Source organism: Drosophila tropicalis, unplaced genomic scaffold, assembly GCF_018151085.1.
Source record: "Drosophila tropicalis isolate 14030-0801.00 unplaced genomic scaffold, ASM1815108v1 contig_1187, whole genome shotgun sequence".
In the NCBI taxonomy this organism is placed as follows: domain Eukaryota; kingdom Metazoa; phylum Arthropoda; class Insecta; order Diptera; family Drosophilidae; genus Drosophila; species Drosophila tropicalis.
This window is the reverse complement of record NW_027172559.1, coordinates 1,067,333-1,084,498: the sequence shown is the minus strand read 5'-3', so window position 1 is coordinate 1,084,498 and position 17,166 is coordinate 1,067,333. Positions and strand designations below refer to the sequence as shown.

The window sequence follows — 17,166 nt, the reverse complement described above, 5'->3', positions numbered from 1 at the left end:
AAGGATAGACGGGCAAGAAGAGATAGAGAATGAGAATGAAAAAAAATAGACGATTACTGTGCCAACACTTACCCCGTTGATTAAGCAATTTGAACTCGGTGACTTGCCGCCCCTTTCCCTCTTCCACCAACACAATCGAACAGCAGGAACAGCCGGCACAGTGTAACAACGACAACAACAACAATTATTACAATTGAGCTTTAACTAATAACAACAACAATAAATCACTTTCGTTTGAAGCGTGGCGCACAACAATTTTGACCAATCTGACCGACCGGCTTGGTAAACAATATTGAAGGCACACACACACACAAGCACTCGTACTCCCACTAACATTAGCACACGCGCAACAGGCAACAGGAATTCCGGGAAATAAAAGATTTCATTGCCATATACCGCTATTGTTTATGTTTTCGGTTTATTATTATTTAACATTATTTATACATAAACATTTCGAAGTTCCAACGAACTAAGCGGACCGCGCCGACGCAGCGACTTTACAGAATTTAAAATTGAATAAGATAAAAGAAATGTCTACGTTATATATGCCGTCTCACATTTGAGTCGGCTGATTTTGTTATCGATAAGTGTTATAGGCAACATTGTTTTGCATAGTTTTCTTTTTTACGCGCGCAATCGATAACTGATAAATTAAATTTCGATATGAAGTAACTAAACTATTTTAAATTAATATTATCTTGATACAACCAATATATGTATACGGAGAATGGTCCAGGTAAACACATGAAGAATTTCCAGCCGTGGAGCAATTTTAAACTACATTCTTGCCGTCAATGATTTTTAATAATTTAGTCAAAAATACTGTGCACTTAATAAATTAATTATATTTTTTTCTTTCACTTTGTAAAGCCTTACATCTACTATTTTCGAAACAAAAATGCATTCTGCATAGAGAAATAAAGGCATTGCCTAAGGTTAGTTTAGTTTTCCTTTTTTTGGATGGCAGCAATGCGCCAGGCACCCACCAAATAACGCACCCAAATCATCACTAAGTCCATGCCCATTTGTAACCACGACCAAAAAGGTGACAATTTTGAGCCATCGATTTCGGTCCAGCGCACAGCAACCTCTGCCATGGGCAACTTAAGGCGTTCGGCTATAAAAAGTAGCTCTACATCAAAGGCCCAACGCTGTACGTGAAGACTGGCAAATAGTTTGCGCGCCGTAGATCGGGTGAATAGCTTAAATCCGCATTGTGTGTCCCGTACAGAACGTACAGCAAAAAGCCAGACGAGCATATGAAAACCATGCATCAGAACGGTGCTGCTCGAGAAAATTAAATCATCATAAGTTTCAGGAATTTGGTGTTTTATTTGACTTACCGTATAAAACTCCTTGAAGCTATAGATTCATCTTCCAAGTGGGCACGAGAGCCTACGGCTAATCCATCATTGCGCCATTCGGGGGCCAGAGCATTTAGAGCCTCGGCTAGTTTATCATAATCCGGGAACTTGGTGGCCCCATCAGCATCGGCAAAAAGCAATTGACGACCACGAGCGCTTAGCACACCCAGACGCACAGCTCCGCCTTTACCGCGATTCTCTACCAGTTCCATAACACGAACTTTTTCAGCGCCAAATTGTTTGGAATACTTGAGGGCCACAGAAACTGTGGCATCACTGCTACCATCGCTGACTATAATAACTTCATAGGTAAAAGTGGAATCCTTTTTGCTCTTCTCCTCTAGGAAGGCCAGACACTCATCCAGCATGGTAGGCACTAAAATGTGTAAAAATACAAATCAAATTATCATGTGATAGATTACTCATTAAATGTACTCCATCATACATCGCTTCTCCTCATTATATGCAGGCACTATCACACTCAATTCCAAGGTGGGCGGCTCTTCTATACTAGGAAAATCCACATTTTTAATTGTCTTTGGATCTAAAAATGTTTCTTCATCCTTGTGCCTCACTATATTGGGATATGGCTTTGTCTTACACAGCAGCACGATTATTCCCTGAATGGAATAAAATAAAAAATCAAAGTCATCAGTTGTACAATTCGTGCAGAAGTAAATATTGTTCGTGAGTGTGTGTGTTCTATTAACATACCAACAACACGCCGACTGCAATCACAGCTACCGAATAGTAGCAAAGTTGCAGTAAACAGGCCAACATGGTGTAAACGAATGAATTGTGATAAAAAGCTATCTCAAAACAAACATAACTTCGTTCGATTAATGTGACTCAATCAAAAGCCACGTATACGTATTAATTTTAAAGTTTTCGGCGGCCGCTGATAAAGTAAACAGTTCTCGCAGTTTCAATGTTGGAAAGTGTAAAACGGCGGAATATCGGCTAATTTGGAGTTCAGTGTTGGCAAACGCGATATTTTTAATGAATTAAGCCGTTGCCAAACTGTTGTTTATTTGGCGCGTAACTTAAACTCTAATATTTTCTTTGCGGGTAAATTAAACCACTTTATTTTGGCCTTATTTATAGACAAATCTAAATTAAAAATTTCATTATATTTAGGTAGGCTGATATTAGTTTTATGAAAAAAAGAAAAACATTTGTACAAGAATAATTGCAAAACAAAGCCTGTTAAATTAATCGAATAGTTAAATTCTAAACTACACATAAGTCAATAGATAAAAAATAATAAATAAAATCGTATTGTACAACAATTACACACAGCTTAATTCGCTTTGGTGAAATCACCTGGATTTATATTCTGAGCGCGTAGCATGTCATGGAAAATGCTGGATGTATTTGCAGCCAATTCCATAGGCTTGCCCTCTTCACAGATTCGTCCATCTTCTAGAACTAGGATACGATCCATGGCCTGTAGACCACGCAAACGATGGGCAATAAATAGTAAAGTACAGCTTTTAAAGGCACTTCGCAAAGCCTGTTGCATGCACAGATCGGACTCATCGTCCAGATTGGAAGTTCCCTCATCAATGCACACAACTTTGGCATTTTTAAGCAAAGCTCGAGCTAAGCAAAGTAGCTGCTTTTGTCCGGCCGAAAGGTTATTGCCGCACTTATCCACCTGACCATCAAGTCCACCCAGCTGTTGAACCAGCAGGGTGGCTGCAGGAGAATTCTTCACGGCATGCCAAATCTCCGAGTCATAGAAACCATGACGAGGATCAAGATTTTCACGAACAGTACCTGTTAAATGATAAAAACTTGAAGAATTTATGAAATATTTTTATTGCATTTCACTTACCCTCAAAGAGGAATGGCTCTTGGGTGATGACTCCCACACGCTCCCTCAGCGTATGCAGTGGCAAAGTACGTAGATTCACGTGATCCAATCGTATTTCACCTTGATTAAGTGGCGCGACACGAAGTAGTGCAGCCAGAATCGATGTTTTCCCAGCTCCAGTGCGTCCCACAATACCAATCCGTTCAAAAGCTTCCGTTTGAAAGCTAATACCTTTTAGGGCTGGTGAAAGGTGTTCCCTATAACTAAGTTCGACGTCTGTATAACTAATAACTCCCTGAGCCGGCCAGCCAAACGGTGCCTCTGCATTACCCTCTGCATTTTGCTCGCCCTCCAATTGCAGATATTGATTTATACGCTCCACAGCAACCAGTTCTTGCTCTGTCTCGGCCATGGCATGCAGAAGATCTCCCAACTGTCCGGTTATGGATAAAGCGTAAGAGATGCAAAGACCCACCAGGCCGGGATTTGTCGTGTGAGAGGCTGTAATGGCAGCCAACAATCCGGCTCCACCAACAAGCAAAGCGCCAAGCAGCTGCAGACGTAACGCCAACCATTGCTGAGCAGCCGACTGCGTTAATTGGGCCTTAATACTTTCCTCCAGTTTCGCCTGAAAGTCACGCTGAAACCGGGGACTGGCTCGCATGCTCCTTATGGTAGTCAGGCCCTGAAGAGTTTCGGTAAAATGCGTGTAAAGAGGTGACATGGCATTGCTTGATAATCGCTTAATGTCCCTCGACGCGTGTCGATAGCGTTGTTGAAGATTTAAATAAATGGGAACCATGGGTACAACTACTAGACCCAGCCATGGCATGGCATACAGTGAGACAAATAACGCTCCTATCAATCCCACTAGTTGGGCTAGTAAAATGTTGAGAATAAAGGGCAGTGAATCGTCCACAGTGTTGGTATCGGATGAGAAGCGATTCAGTATACGTCCCACCGATGTTATGTCGAAGAAATTAAATTTTGCCTAACAAGAGAAAAACCCGAGGTTAGTTAAGCAAATCGTTTTAGAAGATAATCTCCTGGATTACTCACAAACATCACCCGTTTAAGCAGCAGCTCGTGCATGTAGATGGCCGCCTTGATTCCAGCATAGGCGAAGAGAAATGCTCGTACAAGAGTAACTATCGAGTTGGTAACCGCAATGCCAGCAAATATTCCCAAATAAAATCCAGTTGTATGTCCCGCATCACCCAATTTATGCTCCAGTGACGTATCATTTGGGTGTGGATCAAGAGTGGTCTCTGTGACCCAATGTGCCAACCATGCATCACTGAGATTTCGTGTTAGTTGCATCAATACCACAAACAGGAGTACAGTTAGAGCTAATGGAGTGCTCACTGCTTGCCAGTAGCAAGCAAAAACGTTGCTCGAAAGATGTCCATACTCGCGGGATTCTTCCAGAAGCAAACTGTCCACACTCTGCTTATCCTCTGCATTCGCTATGGAGTCTATCCCGTTTTGCTTCTCCTCCACCTCATCGTCATCGTCCTCGCTGAAATCAATGCTTTCGGTCATATAGTCACTTGGACGCATTTGACCAGCTTCCATTGAAAGAATTTGATTTGCATGAAAGAAGAGTTTAAAGCTTCGGGTTACAATAATGCGAGTTTTGTTTTTTAGCAAACGTAAGATGCAATATTTGATTATATGATTGGCCACATGTGCATCCACAGCGGAGAGTATGTCATCCAGAAGATAAACTAGAAATGGATAAAGATTTGAAGAAATAGATATAACTAAGACTTAGGTAAAACCGTCCACTCACTTTTCTTATCCTGGTAGACGGCTCTTGCCAACGCCACGCGCGCTCTCTGTCCACCAGATAGAGTTCGTCCGTTTTCACCTATGCCCAAATGATCGCCACCAAGAGCTTTGATATCTTCTTCCAGAGCACAGGCATGAATCACAGTCTTATACCATTGCTCATCGAAGTTTCCGCCCCACACTATGTTATCCCTTATGGTGCCACGTTGTAGCCAAGGCGTTTGGCTAACATAACCGAATCCCGTTGTCAATTCCTGGACACAAAATTCACCATCAAGGAGCCGATTGCTTGCGACAATGGCGGCTAGAAAACTGCTTTTGCCGCCACCCACAGGTCCTTCAATGCATATCAATTGACCAGCCTTAATATCCACATTGATATTCTCTAGTTTAAAGCCACTATGATTCTCATCTTGGTCATGGGCAAATGATGCGCCCTTCATCTGTAAAACACTGGGAGCTTCGCCATCTCCTCCACGTCCGGTGCCCTTTATAATGGGATTATAGTAACTGGAATAATCAAGATCAGGCACATTCAATAATTGTTGCACTCGCTTTATCGATACCCATGCCTCGATTAGACCATTGAGCACCCAAGGAAATGCATTCAATGGACCAATCAGCATATATAGCAAGGCTACACTGGTATACGTCGTCGAAGCTATCAATTGTTGGCCCATCAAAACGGATACACCAAAGGTCAGTAGGCACATCAAGATTGGAGTTGTGGCCCAAAAATATACGCACATAGCATCCAAATATTTTCGCTTTCCTAGAAATCTTAATTCCTTTTGCCGCAGTCCACGTATCTTCGTAATGAATATATCCTCCCAAGAATTGATTTTGATTTGTTTGGCTCCCTGCATGGTTTCCGTGGTGGCCGACAAACGACCATCTTTGGCCTCCATTAGACCAGTAGAATAGATGCCAATACGCTTGGCTAGCCAGCGGTTAATCGGTATCAAGAGAGCGGCAAAGGCTACACCAGCCAAAAAGGCAGCTCCCAATTGTGTGTAGAGCAGGTACAATGTGGTAAACAGTTTGAAGGGAATGCTCCAAAAGAAATGAAAGCTAATGCAGGAATTCACTATGCGATCTGTATCAGTTGACATGAGATTTAGAATATCCGGTTTGGCCTCATGTAGACCACGAGCCTCCAGTGCTTTGCGATAAATGGCATTAACCACGCCCACACGCATCTTCAGGCTGACCATAGCCATACGCCAATCAAAGTGTGTGGCACACAAGGCGGACAGCAAAGTGCTCAGAAATAGACCCAAAGCATAATAGTAAGCCTTTCCATGGGCATTTGCCTCCTCGCCTTGTTGTCTCAAGAGTCCACCCAAGAGCAGAGGTCCTGCAAAACCACTCAGATCGGCTATAAGTCTTAGTATGCCAATTACATAAAATTCCAGTCCAAAGCATCTGTGCAAGGCTCGCCATAAACTATTCGAATGATTTAAAGCCGAATGAAGTCTCTCACTAAGACGCGTGACATTTAAGACATCTGGTAGATCAAAGAGATCTTCAATTTTCTTTAACTTGCCAGCGACTCCTTTGGAAATCAATGGATTGACCCAATGGAATAAAAACCTAGAGAGCCAATTTGCCTCATCCTGGGCATGTCCGAGGTGAGCCTCATTGAAATCAAATTGAAAGTATGTGTAACGATTCGACAGTAAGGCCTCTTGTTCCCGATTGGCGGCTGCAGTTTGCGAGAGGGCAACGTATACGGCATTTCCGCGGGGCAACAATGTTAAACCGTAAATTAGATCACATACGAAAGTGCCCAGACTCCAGGGCCACCAAGTAAAATTAAGACTTGTGCGAAGCCAAACACCATCCAGGACTACAACACACAGCCAGACGACATTTATCAGCAATGGGCCACGATTACTGAGTTCACCATTATGACGGGAATTGAGAAGATATCCTAGACAATGAAATCATATGAGAAAAATGAAAATGAAGTCTCTTTTGCTCACTTACCGTAATGCACCGCCCACATTATGCATTCGGCACAGACCACCAACACATCCACCGCATAGAGATCAACGCTTGCATTGTGGAACACGAAGATTTTAACCACAGGCAGCAGACCCAATATAATCGTGACAAATGTTCGTAATGCCAAGACCTGCAACTGCCTTTGATTTCTTGCTATAACTTTCGAGTTCGTTTGTATACCAAAATAGTAGGCGGATAATGCTGCAAATATCGTATACACTGGCAACTGAAGCAGAGTCTTCTGGAAACAGGGTAACAAATCATTCGTATCGTTGGCAAAAGGCTTCAGGCCAGTCGGACAGAATTGTGTCCAGTTCCATGACAAATTGCTCCAATCGATATCCGTAGAGGCGAACGGCATGATGAAAATGTCGTAAATATTTTCTTTGTTACGCTATTTAATTAGATGGCGCTTAGTCATCACTCTAGCTCTAGCATATTTATTGCGCGAGAAGTGATAAACAAAGAGCAACAAAATTGGGAAACCCTTTCCAATTTACTGTGATAAACCGAAACCGCCAAACAGCTGATTTAGCGATAATACGATTACCAATCATATGTAAGTTTGATTAAATGATTAACACAACATTGGTAATCGACAACTGCCCAGCAATTACACTTGTAATTGGAAGCAACTTAGATAGATATAGATTCTTTTCCGATTCGAAGCATATAAATGTAGATTTCAACTTTTAAAATACGTTCGATAAAATTGTCGCATTACAAGGAGACACAGTTATCGATAACTGGTCGATAAATATCTTAAGCTGCATTTGTTTACAATTACAAGTCCCACTGGCGTATTTACATATTTAACAAGATGACCACAGGCGACGATGCTGAGGCTTTAAGTCCACAGCCAGCGGAATCAACTGGGTTACCTACACAACTGCTAGACATATTCAAATCTTTAGCTGCTAATTGTCAGATTACATTCAAATCTCAACAAATCGATGATCCTGAACTTCAGTCGGAGGAAAAACAGGAAATTGCTAAGGAAGTTTTTTGTAAAAACCGAGAGAATTTCCTAATACGTTTTGGCCGATACATGACTGCACCACAACTGAATGACTTTCAGTCTCTGGGCATTGGGGAACCATTTAAAATCGACGAAAGCCTGGACGAGATGTGTCTGCTCTTGGATGACTTTCAGCGAAAGCTTACCACACGTTCCGTATGCGTAAAGAATCGTCGCTATCATGCAATGCAGGATTTGATCCAGAAAGGAGAATACTTTAGTGAGCACGAAATGATGCAACGTGCTCCAGATCTCTACCAGGAGCTAGTGGGCCAATATATGACAGAAGAAGAAAAAAAGGCTAGAGATACCTATGATGTCAGAAATACAACATTTTCGGGTATTTTAATGCATACCTTGGAACAGAAACAGCGGGAAGAATTGCTAGAAGGCAGAGAAAACGAATCATTGGAAATAAAGGAGAAAGTGGAGGAGGTAGAGGATGAAGTACCAGTGAATTGTCGGAGTCAATGGGGTGGTTTCGATGACGACGAACCTGTTGCCTGCTCCACGTCCACGATAAAACATTTGCCAAAAATCTCCACACCTGAGTACTATAATCCAGCCGAGCGAGAACTGCTGCGCAATGAATTTATGAGCCTAATGCAAGAACGTTTCTTAAGCGGAGAGGATTCGGATTTTGACTATACAGCTGTCGATGATAATGCAATCTTTGACGATCTCAAGCAAATCGAACAAGACGAGGAAGATGCATATTTTGATGAGGACGAGGATCCGGTTGAACAAGTCGAAATGGCTAGTGAACAAAATGCAGGTGACGTTTCCTCTAGCGAGGATGAACTTGATATTTACATGCGACATCTGCAACAGCATCCAAGTCTACAACATTCTTAGGATTTAAGAAATTCCGACTGGAGGCGTGATACATCCCACCATCATATCTTAATCCCAATTGGTCTTATTTGTTAGCTTTTAATCAATCTTTTAGCTTAAACCTAGAAATACATGCAATTTGAGAAAGTATTTATGCCACTTGTTGTCCTTTTATCTAGGTCGACCACGTCCACTACCACCGCCGCGTGGAAAACCGCGTCCACGTCCGCGCAACACCTTACTATTAGGCGGCGGACTCTTGGGCCTCAACATTTCAATGCGACTTGTGCACCCCGTGGCGGGAGCTTCCGCGAAATATGTCTGATATAGTTCTGCATTGAAATTCGAGTTGGTTAGCTCGGGACCCAATGTAAGCCAACCAGGCCTGATACTTGAGTCCCGACCGAATAAATGCAAACGACGACGCCCCAAACAGAAATGCTCAATGATGTGAAAGATCTCGATGGGTTTCTCAAAGCTGCCGAATTCCTCCTCCTCAGAGATGATTAAATCAATGTCAACATTAGCGTGAATAAAGTCACCATCGGTGGATCTTCGAACGGTGCCTTTGATTCCCATTAGGCAGTGCTCTTTAGTGCGTTGAAAGACAGCTTTGGGCTCCAGTTGCTTAGAGTGCCCGGGCTTATTGATATTGGTGCGTATCCAGCAAATATCCTCACAGCGTCGGAAACCCCACTTTTTAAGGCAATTTCTACCCATGTCAAGTCCTTCGCTGGAACCGCACCATAGGAAGACAAATGATCGATGCGCAGCTATTTCTCCTACATCCAAATCTAAATAAAAGAAATCAATATTAATTACACATTACCATTGTCTTTAACTAAACATCTACTTAGGATATCATCCCAGTTCCAAAACACACGCGGTGCCCCGCCCACTGTTGCCACAGAAGGTGCTGCCCTGGCATATTCCTCCAATGGCGGTTCTATAAGAATTACATCGAATTTTGTTCCCAAAGTTTTCACATCCAACGTTTTCAAATCTGCCTTCAGATACATGGGAGCCGATGCAGTGTCCTGTATCAGTTTATCCTTTAATTTAATCAGTTCCCTTAGCTTGGGATATTCCTCAAAACGATCGGCCAATCCCACATCACGTATGAAATTCTGTGGTCTCTGTCCAGTATCCACAAAATGTTGGCAGTAATCATTGTGAGGATTCGATGACTGTGTGCCCTTCAAGAAAGTTGAAGAATCCCGGTATATTATTTCACTGGGAGTCTTTTTTGAGGACGACGATCCGGCATCTTCCTCATCCCGCTGACCGCTGGCATTAAGAAGCTGACGGCTGTTGTTTGTATCTTCAACATTTCCCAGCACCTTTTTTAAGTCATTCACATCTTCTAGACCAAACTAAGTAAAGAGATTGAAGAAAAAAGTGTTTTATAAATTTTTCCTTTGTTTTTCAAAGGGCCCTGTCTAGACGAAGGAGGGGGACACTTACGGTTTGTGCCAAAAGCATACGACGTTTACGGGAACGCTCTTTCGAGTTCTTGAGAACATCGCTCATAGCATTAATTATTTCCTATATAGGAACAGAAGACAAAAACCAGATATTTTTAAACAAATAAAACAAATAAAAAAAATCTCTTGCACCGCGTCACTTTCATTAGCGATGACACATATCGGTCACAGTGAATTTTCACCTGCAAATGCTAATAGAGATGACACTCGATGACAAGACCATCGTGAAAAGTTACCGGCTTAATATTTTTATTTAATAAATGAATATGAGTGGTTATTAATTACAATCGTTACAGATCTATAAAATAGACACTTTATAGATTTCTTTAGTTGATGTGCAATTGATAGTAAAAATCAATTTTTGGTGAAAAATATCGAAACATTTTGCGTTTCACAGTGAATGAAAGAATCGCCATTCACACAAATCAGCTGCATGAGCCGCTGCCGGAAAATTTGTCATATTTTTATTATAAACGTTAAATTTTTATAATAATTAGTGAATTTAGTTAACTAAGTCAGGCATTCCCGAAATGAAGCTGCTGCGCCACACGCTATGTGGAGCATTGGTTGTGCTGGCGGCTTGTGTTTTCTACACAGCCGCGCAAGCAAAGCCGAAGGTTTGTGTTTGTTTTATCTTGGCCACGTCACTGGCAAACTCATCCGGATAGGATTAGAATTAAAATTACCGGCTAAATGGTTTACATGATGTTTTTCGATTCTTACAGACGCTTTCACTGTCGGAGAGGGTACAAAATCTGGTGGAGATGAATCAGAAGAAGCCCCTGCTACGTTTCAATGGACCCAAATTTCGGGAGTATGTGAAGAACACGCCGCGTAATTACTCCATGATTGTAATGCTGACGGCGCTGGCGCCGTCACGTCAATGCCAGATCTGTCGTCATGCCCACGATGAGTTCACAATAGTGGCCAATTCGTATCGCTTCTCGCCAGTGTATTCCAACAAAATGTTCTTTGCCATGGTTGACTTCGATGAAGGGTCTGAGGTGTTCCAGCTGCTCCGCCTAAACACAGCTCCTGTATTTATGCATTTCCCAGCCAAGGGTAAACCAAAAGCAGCCGATACCATGGATATACATCGTGTGGGATTTGCCGCCGATTCTATTGCAAAATTCGTAGCCGAACGTACGGATATTACGATTCGTATATTCCGGCCGCCAAATTATTCAGGCACCGTGGCTATGATTACACTGGTGGCTTTAGCAGGCAGTTTCCTTTATATACGCCGCAATAATTTGGAATTCCTGTACAACAAAAACCTGTGGGGCGCTATAGCCGTATTCTTTTGCTTTGCCATGATCTCCGGTCAAATGTGGAATCATATACGTGGCCCGCCATTGGTCCATAAAACCCAGAACGGAGGCGTTGCCTACATCCACGGCTCGTCGCAGGGCCAATTGGTGGTGGAGACCTATATTGTCATGTTCTTGAGTAAGATATAGCACAAACTATATATGTACATATATTTTCTATATTTCTTCTATTTTGTTATAGATGCTATGATTGTTCTTGGCATGATTCTGCTTATCGAATCGGGCACCTCGAAAGGTCATAACAAAAATCGTATTATGGCTATGGTTGGCTTGGTACTTTTAACGGTATTCTTTTCCTTTTTGCTCTCTGTATTCCGTTCCAAGGCACAGGGTTATCCTTATAGGTAAGTTAAAATTCTTAAATACCGCATTGCCACAAAATTTAATAAACATTTTTTTACGGTTTTCCCATTTCAGTTTTTTGTTCAAATAGAATTGACTGCAGCCACGGATTTTTTCCACTAATTTTCCCCGTTTTCCTCCCCCTCAATCGTTTTGTAGTTAAAATTCAAAACCCAACGCGTATGTGTGTGTGTAAAAAACGGACTTTAATAAAAAAAACAAATACATATTAATAGTTATTTATATTTTACATAGGATTTAGTTTTGTTTTTCATATCAAAAACCTTAAAGCTATTTAAGGTTAAAAAAATGAAGGCAGCTCGGAAAGAATTATAATTTAAGTATTACAGTTAATTGATTAAGTCTTCATTACAATATTCACTAACAAGAGCGGTAGGAAATATTTATGTTTACAGTAGATAAGGAACAATTGCATGCCTCCTTTTCGGGTAATCCTTGAAGTTCTCTTTGTACCATTGATGGGTGAGCAGGGCATTTACAGTTTGATTGCTGGCCACCCACAAGAATATCAGTTTCCATGTGCGAATCGGTGCATATATATCGCTTAGACAATAGTACATAACAATTTCGAAGAACATATGTGGCGAGGAGATCAAACTAAACCAACCACCCTTGGGTAATAGATGCTTCTCTGTCTTCACTGATCCCGTTCTTTGATCTTTACGCAGATTGACCAAGATTATGTTACTAGCGTATTGTTGATGCCAGGAAAACAGGAAAATTAGAATGTAAACTCCTTGGAGAAGTGAAATGTTCTTTAAGGTGAATTCGTTTGGTTCAGTTCCTCGTACAAAGCCGGATGTGTGGGACAGCAGGGATACAATGGCTCCAAAATAATGAATATAACCCACTGTATAGTGGGAAAGATTCATTTTACTGTGTTTGGAGAAAATTTGCACGAAATTCGTTTCATAAAATCGACGAAAACATTGTAGTGTTAGTAATAAGGTGCCAACCAGCGCCGTATTTGAGTCCACTTGGGCAACACGATTGCTAGAGCCACCACACATAAAGTCCAGGAAACGTAGGGCATACTCTGGAGCTGCCTGCTGACGAGTGATGCAGTTAACCATCAAATACAATGCCCACAAAGACCAAACCAAGGCAAATATATAGAAATGTTTGAACCATCCTTTGGGTACCTCCAAACGACTGACCAGTGCATCGGCTTCTCCCTTATGGCTGTGCTTGCCGTAACGAAACCATTGACGAAAACTGTTGGGCAAATGTGACTCTATTAGGGTCATAAGACCGCCAAAGATCACCATAGTTATGATGAATCCAAAGAAAATCACTTGAATTAAATTAATGTTGTAGCTATCGATGAACTCCTCCAGGGAGCTGATAAGAGAGAGCCACCACATTGTACAAGTCTAATGTTACGTTTAATCTAAAATAAGTTTTTGATTAGCGGAATGGTGAGGTCCCGTATTCGACAACTTTCTTTTTTTGATTTTTGATTAGTGTTGCCGACGACACACTGAAAGAAACGAGGGCAAATTTTAAACAGCTGTTGTTTATAGTTTTCGAAATAATGTTTACCAACACTGTTCACATGAAGAAAAGGGCGTCGTTAAAATTTGAATCCGTTTGTTAATCGTGGACCTCTGTTAACTAGCTGTTAGCTTGTTTGCATTTGATTATAATGTTTTATGTCTCAACAAATGTATGTATGCCTCAATATTAATTTATTTATTCTCTGAATATTTGACTGTTGAATATTTATCTTTTTTTTATACATTTTGGATCAATTGGAATGTAAATTAATCAATTATCAAGTAATATTTTCAAGCAAAACAAATATAAACAACAAATTATCAATTTATGTATTTAGTTTAGTCAATTTATTTTTTTCAAATTACAATTATATGCATATTTTGATTTTCATAAAAAATCCCGAGAATAAAATGTTTGCCAATTGTCACAAAAATCACAATCATTTTTTACGGAAATCGGCCAAATTTTAGATTTTTAGGTTTTGATGCAAACTTAAAGTTCAACTTCTAATACATAAACAGATATGTGAATTATAAAAATCTTTCAAAAATAACAGCATCACGATTCACAAAGTTATAGATATTCTCAAACTAAAAGTTTTCTGCTTTTTTGCATAAAAACACCGAAAGCTGGCTCTGACATTTCGAAGTCTAAAATTGTGATCCATTAATAAAAGTTGTATCAGTTTAAAACTTTCCAAATTATCATCAGATCATGTACTACATACCTTTTCTGTCAAATCTTTATTGAAGAAGTTATATACCCAATCAAAGGCGAAACTAGGGTCGAGAGTGGTGGGAACAGTGCCCCTTAAAGTATGCCGTAGTGAAAATGAGTTGTAACTAAAAAGTATTAAATATTTTTTTTAAAGCTTTAAGGAAGTTTATTCTTCCACTGCTTATTGCATATTTTTGGGAGTAATTTCCATCCAAATGTAGATCCCCCGATGCACCCAATATGTAATCCGAAAAAATGTTTTTTTTTTTTTTTATTAAAAACAAAATAATTTTATTGTGTTTGATGGAAATAGAAATTCTTACAATACAATTGGTTGTTTGCTGGTTGTTGGTTTTTAATTTTTTTTTTTTTGGTTTTTGTTTTCTGGTTTTGTTGTTTCATTATTACTGTTACACAACATTTTTTAAATGTTAATTAATACAATATTTAATATAATAATAATAATAATAATATTTCATGTTTGTTTATCATTTCATTTTTTATTTTTTTTTTTTTTTTTAATTACTTCGAAAATTGTGGCCCCTAAGCATTAAAAAGACTTCATTTTTGTTGTTTAAATTTATTTTTTTTTGCTTCAAGTTGTTGTTGTTGTTGTTGTTGTTGTTGGTTATTTCTCTCGCTCTTTTTTTTTTTTGTATTTCAGTATAATTTATAATCAATATACATATATCAAATTCATATAGATGTATGCCAATTTCAGAATTCATTTTCTGTTAATTATTTGGTTTTTTTTTCATCTTCAACTTGCATTCTCTTCTTCTACTTCGTTTTTTTTTCCACATGTATAAAAATATTTGTGTATATATTTTTTAAATGGTAAGTATTTTTTTTTTCACTTACACATTACATTAATGAGAGTTATTATTTTGGTTTTTTTTTCTTGTGTTATCAAATAAAAAAGCATAGTTGTTAATAATAGTTTTAATGAGTTTTTTTTTTTTTTTTTTTTTTTTAATAACATTCACATTTAATATACGATTATTCGTTATTATCGTTTTTGTTTTTGTTGTTGTTTTAAAACTTTGTAATAAAAAAATACAATATTCAAGTTAAATGCGTATAGTTTCTGAGAAAATTTGCCATGTTTTTGTTGTTGTTTATTTTTAGTTTAACTATGGTGCTTTTAGAAAGAAAAAAAATACTAAAAGAATGATATCAGAAAATCTTTTGTTTTATATGCAGGGTGTTCTACAATGTGTGTGTGTGTGGGTGTGTGTGTGTGTGCTACAAATAGTTGGCAGTAAGTTGAGGTTCAGTTTTACATACAGAAAAAAGTATTTTTTTTTTTTTTGTTTGAGAGAGTTGCATTTAAAAAACAGTAAATTCTATATGCAATTTGATTTTCTTTTGTTTTTTTGTTTTTTCAGTATTTTTTATTTGTTTTTTGTTTTTATTTTTTATGTAGAAACAGTTAGCATATAGTATGCATTGGTGGGCGTGTGTATGTATGTATTTTATGTATATTCTCTTTTCTTGTTATATCTTTTAAAAACATAAATTTAACAATTTTCTTTTTCTTTGGCATTCAAAAAATAAAACAAAAAACAAACAGCTGAGATTTGAGATAAGGTTAATGAGAGAAAGAGAGAGCATTCAACTCGTTTTTAACTTTCTTTTTTCTTAACCCTTTTTGATATAAATATTTTCACGTTCAGTCCATTTTTGTTTTTTTTTTTTTTTTGTAACATTTTTCTATATTTTGTGTTTATCTTTTGTCTTTTGTTTCTTTTTTTTTAATCAATAAACAAAAATTTGAGCGAAATACATTTAAACAATAACTTGTATGTGTGATATTATTTATTGATTTTTTAAGTATGTAATGTCTTTTCCCTTTTCTTTTTTGTTTTTCTTTTAGCAACACCCTGTATACACTTGAAGAACAAAATAATAATAATAATATATTCAACTTGGCGTTTTCTGAAGCAGACTGAGATAGAGATAGAGAGAGAGAGAAACTCAATGATCTTGTTACATAAATTCTTAGCTAAAACATATTTTATGATTTTAAACTTAATTGTTAACGACCATTTTAACATTAGCTTGGTGTTTGGGGTTTTTATTTAAACATAATAGTAATAATAATAATAATAATAATTATAATAGTAATGATATAATATTATAAAAATACATATATGCATATGTATGGGTGTATGTATGTAATGTAATGTAATGTTATGTAATGTACGTATGTATGTATGTATGTTTAATATGATGACTAGATTTGATGATTTCCAATGATATAGCCTATATCCTACATATATATATGTATGATTATAATTAAATGCTTGATTATGGGGGAATATTAGATGAGCTAAACATTTAGGTAAATGTTTTGTTTTTTCTTTCTTTCTTTCTTTTTTTTTTTTGTATATATGAAATAATTATTTCAATATTTTTAGCTGTGTGTGTGTGTATTTGTGTTTGTGTGCGGTTCGACCGTAGAGACTCATTTTACACTAAATTGATAATACATAATAGGGTATATAATATAAATATCGTTTTTGTTTTGTTTTTTTTTTTTTGAGTCCCAAAATTGATTTAAATTAATTGCATAACGTATTTTGTTATTACTTTATATGTATATAAAACTTTTCATTTCTTTTGTTCATTGGCCATAACAAAATAAATTGTTTAACATAGTAAAAAAAAAAAAAAATTTTCAAAAAGAAAATTTAAAAAATAATGGAATGTATGGAAAGTGTGTATGTAAATTGTTACTGTTATATTCTTGCAAAGATCCATTAGCAGCGTTGCCGGATCGCAACTTTTGCCCAAGTCCCAAGTATGTACATCCGGCAATATCATGTCAATTATTATCCGTTATTTTTGAATTTAAATTCGAATTTAAATTTGGAATGATCCTTTGCAAGGATATACATAAATGATTAAGTGAATGATTCAATGATTTTGTGTAGATTGTGTT

At 38.1% G+C, this 17,166-nt stretch overlaps 7 protein-coding genes across 7 annotated transcripts in view; 2 read left to right on the top strand and 5 right to left on the bottom strand.

Annotated features, from left to right (window-relative positions):
- Nucleotides 1-555, bottom strand: part of Btk (tyrosine-protein kinase Btk29A) — a 61,105-nt gene extending 60,550 nt beyond the window's left edge. The window contains exon 1 of the mRNA XM_068287757.1: nucleotides 73-555. The gene's annotated coding sequence lies outside the window, so the exon portion shown is untranslated. The remainder of the gene's footprint in view (nucleotides 1-72) is intronic.
- Nucleotides 556-820: 265 nt separating this feature from the next.
- wol (Dolichyl-phosphate beta-glucosyltransferase wollknaeuel) lies at nucleotides 821-2,297 on the bottom strand. Its single transcript, XM_068287795.1, has 4 exons — nucleotides 2,079-2,297; nucleotides 1,810-1,984; nucleotides 1,344-1,740; nucleotides 821-1,284 (listed from the first exon to the last, which is right to left on the bottom strand). The coding sequence occupies exons 1-4, from the start codon at nucleotides 2,142-2,144 to the stop codon at nucleotides 942-944; spliced, it is 981 nt and encodes a 326-aa protein (XP_068143896.1). The 5' UTR covers nucleotides 2,145-2,297; the 3' UTR covers nucleotides 821-941.
- Nucleotides 2,298-2,446: 149 nt separating this feature from the next.
- LOC137575329 (ATP-binding cassette sub-family C member 10) lies at nucleotides 2,447-7,485 on the bottom strand. The gene is made up of 5 exons (XM_068287857.1): nucleotides 6,961-7,485; nucleotides 4,973-6,904; nucleotides 4,240-4,907; nucleotides 3,202-4,171; nucleotides 2,447-3,143 (listed from the first exon to the last, which is right to left on the bottom strand). Exons 1-5 carry the CDS (start codon nucleotides 7,337-7,339, stop codon nucleotides 2,665-2,667), a joined length of 4,428 nt encoding a protein of 1,475 aa, XP_068143958.1. The 5' UTR covers nucleotides 7,340-7,485; the 3' UTR covers nucleotides 2,447-2,664.
- Nucleotides 7,486-7,728: 243 nt separating this feature from the next.
- Nucleotides 7,729-8,980, top strand: LOC137575344 (coiled-coil domain-containing protein 97). The gene has a single exon (XM_068287880.1). It carries the CDS (start codon nucleotides 7,799-7,801, stop codon nucleotides 8,849-8,851), a length of 1,053 nt encoding a protein of 350 aa, XP_068143981.1. The 5' UTR covers nucleotides 7,729-7,798; the 3' UTR covers nucleotides 8,852-8,980.
- Mettl14 (methyltransferase like 14) lies at nucleotides 8,910-10,474 on the bottom strand. Its single transcript, XM_068287869.1, has 3 exons — nucleotides 10,295-10,474; nucleotides 9,684-10,203; nucleotides 8,910-9,624 (listed from the first exon to the last, which is right to left on the bottom strand). The coding sequence occupies exons 1-3, from the start codon at nucleotides 10,358-10,360 to the stop codon at nucleotides 9,002-9,004; spliced, it is 1,209 nt and encodes a 402-aa protein (XP_068143970.1). The 5' UTR covers nucleotides 10,361-10,474; the 3' UTR covers nucleotides 8,910-9,001.
- A 254-nt stretch (nucleotides 10,475-10,728) lies between these two features.
- Nucleotides 10,729-12,220, top strand: Ostgamma (oligosaccharide transferase gamma subunit). Its single transcript, XM_068288110.1, has 4 exons — nucleotides 10,729-10,931; nucleotides 11,040-11,763; nucleotides 11,827-11,989; nucleotides 12,063-12,220. The coding sequence occupies exons 1-4, from the start codon at nucleotides 10,845-10,847 to the stop codon at nucleotides 12,076-12,078; spliced, it is 990 nt and encodes a 329-aa protein (XP_068144211.1). The 5' UTR covers nucleotides 10,729-10,844; the 3' UTR covers nucleotides 12,079-12,220.
- On the bottom strand, nucleotides 12,173-13,477 carry LOC137575529 (polyprenol reductase). The gene has a single exon (XM_068288118.1). The coding sequence runs from the start codon at nucleotides 13,370-13,372 to the stop codon at nucleotides 12,398-12,400; it is 975 nt and encodes a 324-aa protein (XP_068144219.1). The 5' UTR covers nucleotides 13,373-13,477; the 3' UTR covers nucleotides 12,173-12,397.
- Nucleotides 13,478-17,166: the final 3,689 nt, after the last annotated feature.